At 35.5% G+C, this 12,943-nt stretch overlaps 1 protein-coding gene across 1 annotated transcript in view; it reads left to right on the top strand.

Moving 5' to 3' along the window:
- The first annotated feature begins 298 nt into the window (after window positions 1-298).
- Window positions 299-12,943, top strand: part of SMARCD2 (SWI/SNF related BAF chromatin remodeling complex subunit D2) — a 46,458-nt gene continuing 33,813 nt past the window's right edge. The window contains exon 1 of the mRNA XM_034415702.3: window positions 299-941. Coding sequence (XP_034271593.1) covers window positions 759-941 — 183 coding nt within the window. The 5' untranslated portion in view covers window positions 299-758. The remainder of the gene's footprint in view (window positions 942-12,943) is intronic.

Raw genomic sequence — 12,943 nt, 5'->3', positions numbered from 1 at the left:
GAGTGACCTTTGCTGCTTTTTAATGACCAGTGATGCTCAGCGGGCGCCATTCAGGGAATAATAATAATCCATAAACCATTTTGCTTAACAAAAGTATGAAAAGCACAGAGCAACACATTTGCTGGCCTTTTTTTTCTGAGGCAGAATAGGGCCCTGAGGCGCAATTACGAACTCTTTGTAGCAAATTCTTTGGCTGGCTCAAGAACTGGCAACCTATGTAATACCGCCCGTATTGATGCCTTGCGTAAAAAATTGATTCCACATTTTCCCCAACCATTCTTATCCAATTTCACGGGAAGGGGAAAAGAAAAAAAAAGAAAAGAAAGAAAGAAAGAAATCTCCCCTCCCGGCGCCAGGAGAAGGACACTAGAGCGCAAACCTCCAGGCGAGGATTTCACGCGCTGGGTCCGGGGGCGAGGCGGCACAGACCGCGCGTGGAGCCGCACCTCGTGACCAGATCGCCTGTCGGTTCCCAAGGCGGTTCTTTGGCGCCTCTGAGCGGCGGCGCTGGCTCGTCGCACCGCCCCGAGAGGCGCTTGTTTGTCTCCTCCTCCTCCTCCTCCTCCTTCTACACCTCCTTCCCCCGCTTTCCCCGCCGCAGGGCCAGGCTGGGCTCGGGCGGTTGAGAGGGGGCCGGCCCCAGAGGAGGAGTCCGTGGCATGTACTGAACTGCCCTCTCCGTCTATCAACCAGCGCTGTTTCCTTCTCTCGGACGCGCTTGAGCTATCTGCAGCCGTTGCCTCCAGCCAACAGCTCCTATGGCCGGACGGGGCGGCTTTCCCCTGACACCGCCGCCCCCGGAGGGACCATCGGCGGCTGTCTCGGGGGCAGCGGGCGTCCCTTCGCCAGCTGTCCCAGCACCGGGAAGCGGGCTTTTGCGAGGACCCAGTCCTGCTGGGGCTGGTACTTATCGGCCCATGGGCCACGGACCTCCATTCCAAGTAAGTGGGGAAGCGCGCACGTGTGCATGTGTTGTCAGTTCGGGAAAAGTGCGGAAGCAGTGGCGCCGAAAATATATGCGGTTTCTCGACCCCCGACTGGCGTCCTCTGAATTTACACAGCTATGATTCCCATCATCCGCGAAGTAGGAACAGCAAGCGTTTTAGTCCAAGTTATGTGCAGGTTGTCACCTTAAGAAAAGTCACTTTGGAGGCTGTCACAGTTTGGAGACACGTGAAGAGAGTGGCAGCTGTAGCAGGGGCGTCAGTATCTATTAGGGGAAAAAAATATGGACATTTTTTCAGAGAAAGGGGTACTTTAAAGAAATTGAACATACGAGAGAGAATAAGCGGCATATGTTAGGTGGGATGAAGGAATGCCTTTGGGGAAAATAGAGACGTCAGAGGCAGCAGCATTTCGGTTCCTTGGGTTGCTTTTTAGAAATTGGTCAAAAAGGCGAAACAATTTACTTTGTGATAGTCAATCTAAGTCTACAAAATTATTTCATTTCTAATAAATTAGGTATTAAATATTTTATTTATTTATTTGATTTCTATAGCCATTAACTCACTTTTGAAATTAAAATAATTTCAAAAACAATAAAAAATAAAATTTCGTTAGGCTAGTATAATTTGTATAGATTTATTTTTAGGTTTACGTTGACATATTGGTAATTTAAATAAATATTTAATGTTTCCTTATGTTTTTGAGGAAGCCTTAAGATCTGAATAATTAGATGTGCTTTAATGGGGCATTGAGAGACAGTTAAATATTGGCTTGCATGTGCCATCTGGTTTGTTTTAGGCCTATGGTTGTGGCAAGAGGAGGTGGAGTTTGCACTGCAAATTATAGGTCTATTTGTGTAATACTGTTTACGGGTATTCAGGAGAAATTTCTTCTATGTTTAATGGACTAAGTTATCATAATAAGTATATGTAGAATTGCAACCTTATAGTGATTTTGTGATGATGGAGCTCTGTGAGAGTTGAAAGGTTTTGCAATCAGACAGCAAATTTTTGGTTTTTAAAGGTAGTATAACATTCCTTAAGAAGTCTTTGGCAGATTTCTCCCCTTAGTCCTTCCTTGCCTGAAAGTTAGGGCTGAAAAATTTTCCATTTTTTTCTTGAACAATCTTTTTTAATTAATATGCTACTTCAATGTCTATTTTAATTTTGCTTGAATCAAATTGTGCTTCATTTCTGTATTATTTTGCGATAGTGACAGACATTAGGTAATAAATTTTTATATCACTTGCTATCAGCACAATTGGAACTTTGGCTAGAATCACATGGGTGTTTCTTTAATTCTCTAAGAAGTTGAGTATTAAGGGATATTTAAAAGATGGAGAATATGAAAGGAAGCAACATTTTATTTAAAGAAGGATCTGAAACATTTTCCATGAAACGAGTGTATTTTGACTTGTGGATTTGATTGGAAAGGAATTTTCCCATTCTCTGGGATTTTTGATTATAGAAGACTTTGTATATTAGAAGAATTGAGTCTTCAGCAGTATTTGAGTACAGAGATAGTATTACACTTTTAGTTTGAATGTAAGGAATGAAAGAAAACATAGCAATGATGTCAAAAGGGCTTGCAGACTACTCGTGATTAAAAGCAATGTTAGTGCACTCCCTAAAGTATTGCAGTATATATCCACAAGGAGATTTCTGACACTTTAAGTGCTTACACTTTTTGGGATAATAATTTATTGGAGATACTTTATATTCACCAATGAAATAATAATGATATTGATTTGAAGAATATCCATAGGACATTTTTTTTAAAAAAATCTCAGTAAGACCCCTCATAGCCATGCCAAGATTGAAAAGAGAGATTTTCTTCATGGTTTATTTTTATTTATTTATTTATCAATTTTATTTGCTGCTCATCTTGCAGTTCAGGTGACCCTGAAATATGTGATTTTCAAAAAGTAAGACTAATGTACATCATTAATCTTATTAATATAGTTTCTGAAGCACCAAACTAAACACAGATCAATTGTCAACATTTGAATTTTCACAGGAGCTTAAAAAATATCTGCCATGTGACTTCAGCTGCAACAGGTAGGTGTGGGGAAGTAAGCTGCTTACCTGACTCTATACACACCTGGTTGACTATACAATAAACTACATTGCTAATGGGGCATGAATTAGACTCATAACACAAATAGTTAAGAATTTCTTGCAAAATGTAGATTTATTTAATTATGTAGTTTATATATTAAAGTTGGGATGTGATTTGAATTCAGAAAAAGAAGACTGCTTTAGAGCATGCGGAGAATGTGGCATCCATCTATAATTCCTTAAAGCAGCCATCTTTTCCCAGATTCAATTTGTTATGGAATCTAGGAAAAACCACATTTGGTTTCAGGACATAAGTGTTACATTTGTGCAAACATTGCACTGCTATGTTATATATTACTTTTTCATTGATTGGCTTCAAACAATTAAAAAAAGTTTAAAAATATAATCAGCAATGGGCAAAGTAGTAAAATATTGCATAAAATAAAAAAAAGTTGAAATAGCAAATATTTCAACTCTCCAATAGCATACCTTATATTATTAAATGTCTCTGGTTTAATTGTAAATACATATGGTATTACAATGTAATGAAATACAAAATATTATTGTAAGATATCTTAAAATATCTGTCAAAATAGTACATACTGTTTCATCTTTTGATTAGTAAAGAGTACTTTTTCTTCCAGAATGGATTATAAATTCAAAAGTCATTGCCTAACTTCTGAAATAATACACCATTTCAATTTCTCAATATAATTCTTCTAGCCATCTGCTCTGTACACTACACCAATAAAACATATAATTCTTGAACAGTTTCTAAAACTTTAGTGTATAATTTGAAATCACATTAACATTTTTAACATTTAAAATTTCAGTTGTTTGGAATGATGATGGTTTTATGTTTTGTTTTTGTTTTAAAATAAAATTAAAAAAAAACATTTAAAATTTCCCCATAAATCTAAAATGCCACTCCCGAAAAGTACCAAATGATGGCAGGACCATATTATATGGATCAATGGACACTTTCATCAAACAAAATCTCATACCTTTCTTTTCAAGCACATTCTTTGGGGAGTCCAATGCATTTCTAAATACATTTTTTTGATAAATCAACTCAAATGTCAGATCTATTGATATAATTTAAACATTTTTAAAGACATTAAGCTGTTGATAGGGCATTACTGAAAATTGTGGTTCTTTTATCAATATTTATAATATCCCAGAAATGTTCATTTAAAGATATTATATTCTTCAGCTTTAAAAAAAATAGATTGTGAATTTTACTTCTGTCATAGATTCCATTAGAGCATACAACAAATACTTTTGGAAACAGTCTACGTGTTGGCCTCATATTAAGCTGTTAAAACATGTTTAAGGTGAACATGCTGTCACTGTTATAATCTAGGAAGACCAAAATGAATTTGAAGTCAGGTTTAGCAAATTAAAAAAATAGTATAAATTAACATTTACCTTACCACATATTTGCCCATATTGTGTAAATTATTTCATGCATATGTTTAAAAATTTTTTTGCACAATTTATTTCTTCAGCATTTAGATAAATTTAGATTACTGAAAGTATGACATCTTTCTATTCAGGTGAAATTGCCATAATGCCATACTACTTTTCAATTCTAATTGGTAAGGTCTTTGTTTCACTTCACCCAAGACATTGGCTAGGTGGTATATCTTTTTAGAAAACAACAACAGAGTGGTGGCGGTTTGATTTCCATGACTATTAATTTAAAACCTTAATTTAAAATCTTTTTTAAAGAACATATCTTTATTTTAAACATTAGTAATATATGCAGGGACATGGTGTAATACAGGGACACGGTGGCTAAGAAGCTGAGCTTGTTGATCAAAAGGTTTGCAGTTCAGCAGTTTTCAATCCCTACTGCCGCGTAATGGGGTCAGCTCCCGTTACTTGTTTCAGCTTCTGCCAACCTAGCAGTTTGAAAGCACATAAAAAATGCAAGTAGAAAAATAGGGACCACCTTTGGTGGGAAGGTAAGAGTGTTCTGCGCGCCTTTGGCGTTTAGTCATGCCAGCCACATGATCACAGAGACGTCTTTGGGACAGCACTGGCTCTTCTGCCTGTAAGCTTCATCTGTCTTTCTTGGTAAAGTTAGGGAAAGGAAAATGATTTGAAAATAAGTTTGTAGAAAATATATGCTTATTTTTATTGGAATTAAAGATATAAATTCATATGTACTATATAGTACAATTTAAGCTTAGTTAATTCTATAAGACTTACAAAGATATGTCAATATATAGACAAATTAAAAACACATTTGTAACTAACCAATTACATTAATATCTTTGTTCTTTTCCAAATATAAAAATAATTTTGTTACAGCTGTGTAAAGACCTGGATTTAATCTCTGCACAGTACTAATAAATGTTACTCATGTTGGCATACACATAACATCCATTGGGAATGCTTTAAATTAAACACATCTTTTCCTAAGATTGAGAGGAAATTTAGTGCTGGGGAAAGATGCATTTCTTTAAGACATTAAGTGCATGTCCCCATAATATCCAAAACACTTTTTGTATTTCAGTTTAGGTTTCTATACAACCCTAGATTTTATAAATTGCCAACCATAATAAAAAGGAATCAGGTATTTAAAAAGGCATGATTAATAAGAAAATTTAAAAAAATGAAATGTTTTAAAGAAGAATTATGTGAGATTAAGAAAATGTCTTTAATGGAACAAGAATTCTTAGATCATGTAAAAAGAGAGAAGTCATTCTGAACAAATTCAAACTAAACTAAACTAAACTAAAATATTATTGTTGCCGAATTATGGAAGACTTGCAAAGCAAGATTATTAACTCAAATCCTAAAATTAAAAATTATAGAAGTTTATTTCATAGTAACAAGCAGAATCTTATAGAATACACTTTTTAATAGCATGACTGTGTACAGACATGCTAATAATGCTTGTTTATTTATTTTGGTGAAATGAGTGTAGACTCTTTTCAGTTTTGCCATCCCCCCTTTTTTTCTGAAGCAGTTGGAAGAATTCAGAAACTTCCCTTTCTGCTCCAATTAATCCGAGTTTGCTGAGTTAATTGAAATACCATGTTTCCCCGAAAATAAGACAGGTTCTAGAAGTTTGATTGAATTTGCAAGAAGGTTTTCTTTTACAGCGTGTTTCCCTGGACACAACGGTGAGAAAAGTGACGGAGCTTGAAAGGTAAGACCTGTGTCCCACTTCTCACCCGCCCCACCTGCCACCCCCAAATTGTATCCCTAAAGGGGGCAGGTGGCTAAGTAAGGGGCAGGAGCCCTGCCATGCCCGGAGAGGGGTGGGAGAAGAGACGGCAAAGGGAGCCACGTCTCGCTCTATGTGTCTCACTTCTCCCTCACTCCACCTGCCACTCCTCTTGATAAAGAGATGGCGGGGAAAGGAAGCAGCTGTTGCCACTGGGGCGCGGTGGGACATGTTGGGCCGCTCGTGAAGAACAGGGAGGAGAGGCGACGGCAGCAACGGGACATCTAGTCCCACGCTTGCAGCCTCCTGCACGCCCAAAATAATAAGACACCCCCCCCCGATAATAAGGCCAAGCCCTTATTTGGGGGGGATCAAAAGAAAATAACGGGGAAACATGGTAATTGAACTACTTTTGTAAAATATGATATGATAAATCATAAGCCTGGTTCCTATAGTATGTAAAGTCATAATGCAAGTGACTTGATGTGTGTGTAATGTGATTTATTTAGTAAACAATGATTAAACAACTCATAGTTTAATGTGAAATATACCATTCCTGTGTAAATGTGGGATAATTTGACAAGTTGTGGTTAATTAAAAGTAGTGGATGGAGATATTTCTGAATTAGCAATCCTATTAGAGAGAAAAAGAGAAGTATGTCCAGCCAGTGGAAATTTAAACTACTTCACATCTTGATAAACTGTAGTTTAAATTATACCAAACACAGACCTTATGAATTTGATTTTTGACACAGTGTTGTTAGAAGTGAAATTATCTTTTTTGGTTCAAGGTCTCTTCTGTTTGATTTTGCTGGGTTTCAACTTTGGACTAAAAAAGAGCATTGTAACAATATATACAATGTTAGGGCTTTTTCTGAAGTATCCTGTTGACTGTTGAGCTGAGATTTTGAAGGAACTCCAGAATTTGGAGGCCTGCTAATAGTATATATCCTGGGAATACAGACAAATAACCAATCATAAATGGTTTTTACCTGCATTCTAGGATACAGATCTTTAAAAAAAATAAAGAAAGAAAATGTGACAAATTTCAAGATACGTAATCATTTAGTGAGTTCTTGCATTTTGAAAATAGAATGGGATGTTTGATAATCCAATTCTATTGTTGTCGATAGAATTAGAGAAAAGTGTGGTGGTAAAATACCTTATGTTCTAGTATGTTTCACATTCTTTCTTCATGCTAATGGCATTGCAAAATAATTTTTTATAGTATTGGTTTTATAGTATTCTCTGGAAGATGTACAAATTATGAATGATACATATCCCACAAGTGAGGAGTGTTTGTTTTGTTCTGCATCTGAAGGAAACACGAATGTTTTAGCAGTAAGAGAGGCTGTACCCCTGCACGTCCCTTCACTTCCCTTGGTGGTTCTGCAGTGAGGAAGCAGGAAACAGCAGCAGCCAAATACGGCAGTTTTAGCAATGATGAACCTGCTGGGTGGTTTTATACAAGCCTCTGATATTGACTTTTATGTTTTGCATTTTAGCTAAAAAGCTGAGTTAATATAGAACATTAACATTTCTTCCTTTTTCTTATTTTGTCAGAAATGTGAAGATAAAAGATGTTGTACCTGAGTTCAAATACTTAATAGATAAAACACACAATTTGGTTCAGTGAATCAATGTTTTCTGTTTAGGGATGTGGAAGCTTTCAAACTGAACATCACTTAGCTAACATCTAATGGTTATGCTTCTCAGGCTGTTATTCAAGGTTAAAAAAAAGTTAATTGTATGAGTGCAATAAATTACTGCATCAATTATATTTACTTACAGCAAAAACAATGTTGTTAGAACAAAAATATACTCTTTTAGATAATATGTACAGAGGGATATCTCCTATTTGTGAGGAAGGAAAAATCCTGTTTAAGGAGATCTTCAGTGCAATATTTATAGATATTTGTATTAGAGCCAATTTAGGAATCATTATTCAACTAATTGAGTAATTGTAAAGTACATTACAGTTGTTTCATCGTGTTTGGTAAAAGTTGACTAATTTTAGATAGTATCAGCAGTTTAATGAACAGTCATATTAATGTCAATCATTTCGCCTATAAATTTGCTTTAATAGTTAGATATACAGAATATACAGAATAGTATATTTATTAAATTTGGATTTTTTTCAGGAAAGAGTAGCACTGTATTAGGATGAGAGCCAGATGTTATATTGCACATGTGTGCATTATTTGAGAATAGAGAATGGTATACAGATGTTTGTGGCACCATTTTAGTTTAGCAAAAGTTGTATATCACTATGAGAACTCTTTTTAAAATTAAAGAGGAACTCTTGCAGTTCTAAAACTTGTTTCTATTAACATGATATTAGAAGATGAACTGGTGTATTAAACTGGTAAGATAATATTGACATGTTTTATTCCTGAGCCAAATATTTTATATCATGTACAAATATTTTTCTCAGCACATCTCCTTATAGTCAAGTATTCTACACTACTTTATATTTGTTTTCTCTCGTTAGTTTTCTAGTTGTATCTAGAAATGCTGATTCACTTATGTTGTCATCAGCCAAACGTTTCTGGTGTCAGTGACTCAGAGAGATATTTGGCAGTTATTTTATTGATTTATCTATTTAAAACATTTATACGTAAAACAACATAAAAACTATAATAAGATATGAAATGAAATATGTTAAATAATAAAAACAAAAAATATCAGACACCAAGTCAAACTTCTGATCTGCAATCACCTTACCAGAAAATATAAATTATAAAAAGGGGGGAAAAAGTCAACATTATAAGAGTTAATAATTGTCAAAGTTGTCTTTGATTTTTTTTTCTATTTTATCTTGTTCTTACTTTATATTAATTTGCCTTCATTTTTATCTTAATTTAATTTTTTAAAAATACAGTTTTAAACACACATCCACACACAGGTCAGCTTTACTTGCTTTTGATTATTTAAACATGGCAACAACAAAATAACTCTTTCCCAATTATATTGCCGAAAAGAAAAAAAAAAAGGTAGAGGTAGAGTAATAAGTAGGAGTGGATTTTTGTGGGAAATTAAGATTCGTTTCTTATTCTGTGTTTGCTTTTACCTGGTTTAGTTTGTGAATCTCTTTTTTTATTATTAAATTTTATTTTATTCCAAAAATTAAAATACAAACTTCAAAAAAAGATTTACAAAGACAAAACAAAACTACACAAAACATTTTAAAAAGTACATTAAAAAAGAGAAAAACACATATACATATATTGTCCTCTCTAGTTGAATGCTAATTGATGTGAATCTTGATATTTTAATTTGAAATCATATCCCTTGTTCTGTGAGAATACAAGGAGTTAATAAGACAACAGGTGGTTTTGTAATGCCTTCGAGAAAAAATGGTGGCAATTTATTTCTACTGGTCTGACATGAATATTCCTCTTGGGGCAAGAAATATATGCTTCAGGTGAGTATGTAACTAATACTGCTCTCAAGAGAAATGTGTGGATTGGAACAATAACAAGCAGTTAAATGTAACTTTTGTTAAAAGTATAATCATAGGGATAAGAGAATATTGCCTGGAACACTCACAGCATAAGATAAAGCCCATTGTCTCAAAGAGACATGTAGGGAGGGTTGGGGAGGGTGTGGTGCCCATCAGGAAAGGTGCATGAGAGTGCAAGAAGCATTGGGGAGCGTACATGAGAGGATCAGGAAGATTGCGACGTAAGAAGGGGAAAGTATTCAGGGTTTTGGCATGGGTCAGCAAGGGTGCATGACAATGTGAGAGGGTATGTGAGAGCTGTAGTTGGGGAGGGGAAGGCTTGGGGGAATGATGTAAGGGGGACATGGGTCAGGTATTGTATGCGGGATTGTGGTTCATATTGGCGAGAATGCAGCACAGGTCAGGGAGGATGCTTGAATGACTGGCATGACACAAACGCTGAAGGACAGGAGGTGGAGAAGGTTTACCTCATACCTTTCCTACCAACTTCTGAGATCAATTGCAGCCAAAGCCAACATTGAACCAGAGAATGTAAAGAATAATTAAGGCGAAAAGGAAGGACTGGGTAATAGATAAGATTATCATTAAAGAACATAACCATGCAAGTTCTTCAAAGAGGACTCTTTATAAATTATCTTGTTAGTATAACCTTTTTCTAGGTCTCATTATAAGAAACCAATTTTGTGGCAAATGAATCTGTTAGAGTGGGCATGCTCTGTATGCCTTCTGAAAAACAGTATCATTTAGTAAGACCCAAGAGCTGTGTCTTTCTCTGCTGTGGTTCCTGCCCAATGGAATCTCTTAATCTCCCCTGAGATTTAAAATAATCCTGACCCTGTTAATCTTCTGGTAGGCCTTGAAAACTTGGTTTTTCCCTCAGATGCTGAGCCAGAATGTTAGTAGAACCCACTATATATTGCGATGATATGTGATATTGTGATAAGGTTATTAAGAGATTTGTGATGCTTTGTGTTCAGTGTTTTATTTATATTGAGGGGAGGTAGTTGAGAAAGTGATCTTGCTGCAAAATCAAAGAGCCATTGAATAAATTAATTACCAAGACTTTTTCAGGGCTCAATACTCTCTCTGCTCTGCGTAGAAGGAATGGACCGCTGAGTTTAAAAGTGTAGCTTGATCAAGTAGCTCAATGAAAAAAAGCTAGGCAGGGCTGGACTTAGATAGTAATTGAATGAAAGAAAACCAGGAAACTAGGGTTGTAGACAAGATTGAGAATTTATAAGGCTCTTTGAATAGGTCAGTGGCTAACCATTTTCATATTCCTGTCAAGAGAACTTCATGGAGATGTCCATGTAGTACCAATTAGTGGAGTATCTTTTACCTATGTGTCAATATATTGATTTCATTTAGATTTTTTGTATGTGCCAGTTCTTCCGTTTTTTCTGAACTCCTTTGATTTTTCTCTTCTTTTATAATTAAGTGCTCTGGGCAGTTATTTCTCTGTTGAACTTGTATAGTGTTGCCTAATCCTTTTGCTTGTGTTTTGTATGGGAGTGGCATCATACTAGAGACAGTGCCTGGGCCTGTTGGGGGAAACTGAAATGTTGCCCTGCTGGCTTGGTTGCTTTGGCAGCTGTATTAACCACTTGGCAAAAAGAAAATCTTTTAGATTATACAGGGAGAGACATGGGAAATGTATTCCAAAGCAGATTCAAGGACGCAGGCATGTGTGTGCACATACTCCAACAAGTGCCTCTTAAGTATTTCATAAATCACCCCAGTACATAAATAAATTGAAAGTGGAGCGAAAAATTTCAGAGCTACTCAGCCAGTTCTCTATTCAACATAGGAGTAGCTAGGTTATCCAGTTTAGTCAGAGATGCATCTTTTAACAAATCATACAGAGCGTAAATGTTGACGGTGAAACCTTTCATCATAAAGGTTTCTAGTAATGGAAGAAAATTCTCCCTTCTGAAGAATTGTGTGTGTGTGTGTGTGTGTTTATCTACATTATCTAATCTAAAATAGAGAAGTGGAATAGAGAATTTGCACCCTGATAAGATATGCGATAGCAATGGTTGATCAGGAAAGTAATCTAGGTATGATTGCAGCTGTCCGAAAAAGGCATTTACAGTACATATCACTAGTAGCAGTGGTGGGTTGCTACTGGTTCACCCCGGTTCAGGTGAACTGGTAGCGGCGGCAGAAGGAGACTCTGCCCACCCACCTGGACGTCATCAAAAACGCTCTATGCAAAGCGAGCGTGCGTGTATGAGCAAACTGGTAGCAAAGGTAAGTGAAACCCATCACTGATCACTAGGAAAGGATCACAGATACTTTTTGCCAATATAATAAAGCTGTTATATAAGTTATCACATGGCCAATCTTAGAATAAGTACACATTTAAAAGGCTATTGCAAAACTCACAAGTGCTTAGAGAAACTAAATCAAATTAAGCAGAAGCACCATGGAGAATGTTTACAAGATTTTAAGACTTTGATGTCAGGAAAAATAGTAAATTGGAGAGCAGAAAAAAGATATATGATAAAGAATTACATTGCTATATATGATATTCAGTTTGATCACAGATTGTAATGTGAGAATGAAATAATTTATTAAACGGCGGTGGAGAATTTTTTTGTTCTCATAATATTACAATTTATTAAGTTTGCTGGAGAGAAACTTTTCATTCCAGATTGTTGGTGGCAATATGCTGACTCTGTTAACAGCTTAAACAGGGCTGTAAAGTTCTATGAAGCAGTATATAAGTCGGCGAGCTAGTGTTATTTTCAGAATACTACAATTTATTAAGTAGCTGGGGAAAAGCTTTTCATTCTCATAATATTGAAATCTGTGATCAAGCTGAATGGTGGAAAATTCAGGATAGATAAAAAGAAATAACTTTGTTCAGCACATATTTAAATTTGGCTTTCATTGTCAGAAGATTTAGTGATGGTTTTACAGAAGGATTAAATGAATTAATATAGGAGAAAGATGTCATGATTACCAATCAAATTGGTTATATTATTTCCATATAATTTATATCGGAAATGATAACCCTGTGAATAACAGAAGAAAACATTAAAAGAAAAATTACTGGTAGTACTTATATTAATTACGGATTAAATCATTACATTAGATTACCTTTCCTTTGATTTAGTAGTCTTATTTATTCATATTCTTTGTCACATTATAAATGGGCAGATTGCCCATTAATTATACAGTTGCTGAATTTTAATATAGTATAATCTCTTTATTTGAAATGTGTATATATCTAAATGCAATACAGCACTTGAAATGGAGCTTTTCTGCTTCATAACTCATACTGATGGCCACCAGCTCC

Source organism: Pantherophis guttatus, chromosome 4, assembly GCF_059756535.1.
Source record: "Pantherophis guttatus breed Tessera chromosome 4, ASM5975653v1, whole genome shotgun sequence".
In the NCBI taxonomy this organism is placed as follows: Eukaryota; Metazoa; Chordata; class Lepidosauria; order Squamata; family Colubridae; genus Pantherophis; species Pantherophis guttatus.
The sequence above is the reverse complement of the archived record's forward strand: the minus strand, read 5'-3'. Positions and strand labels throughout refer to the sequence as shown.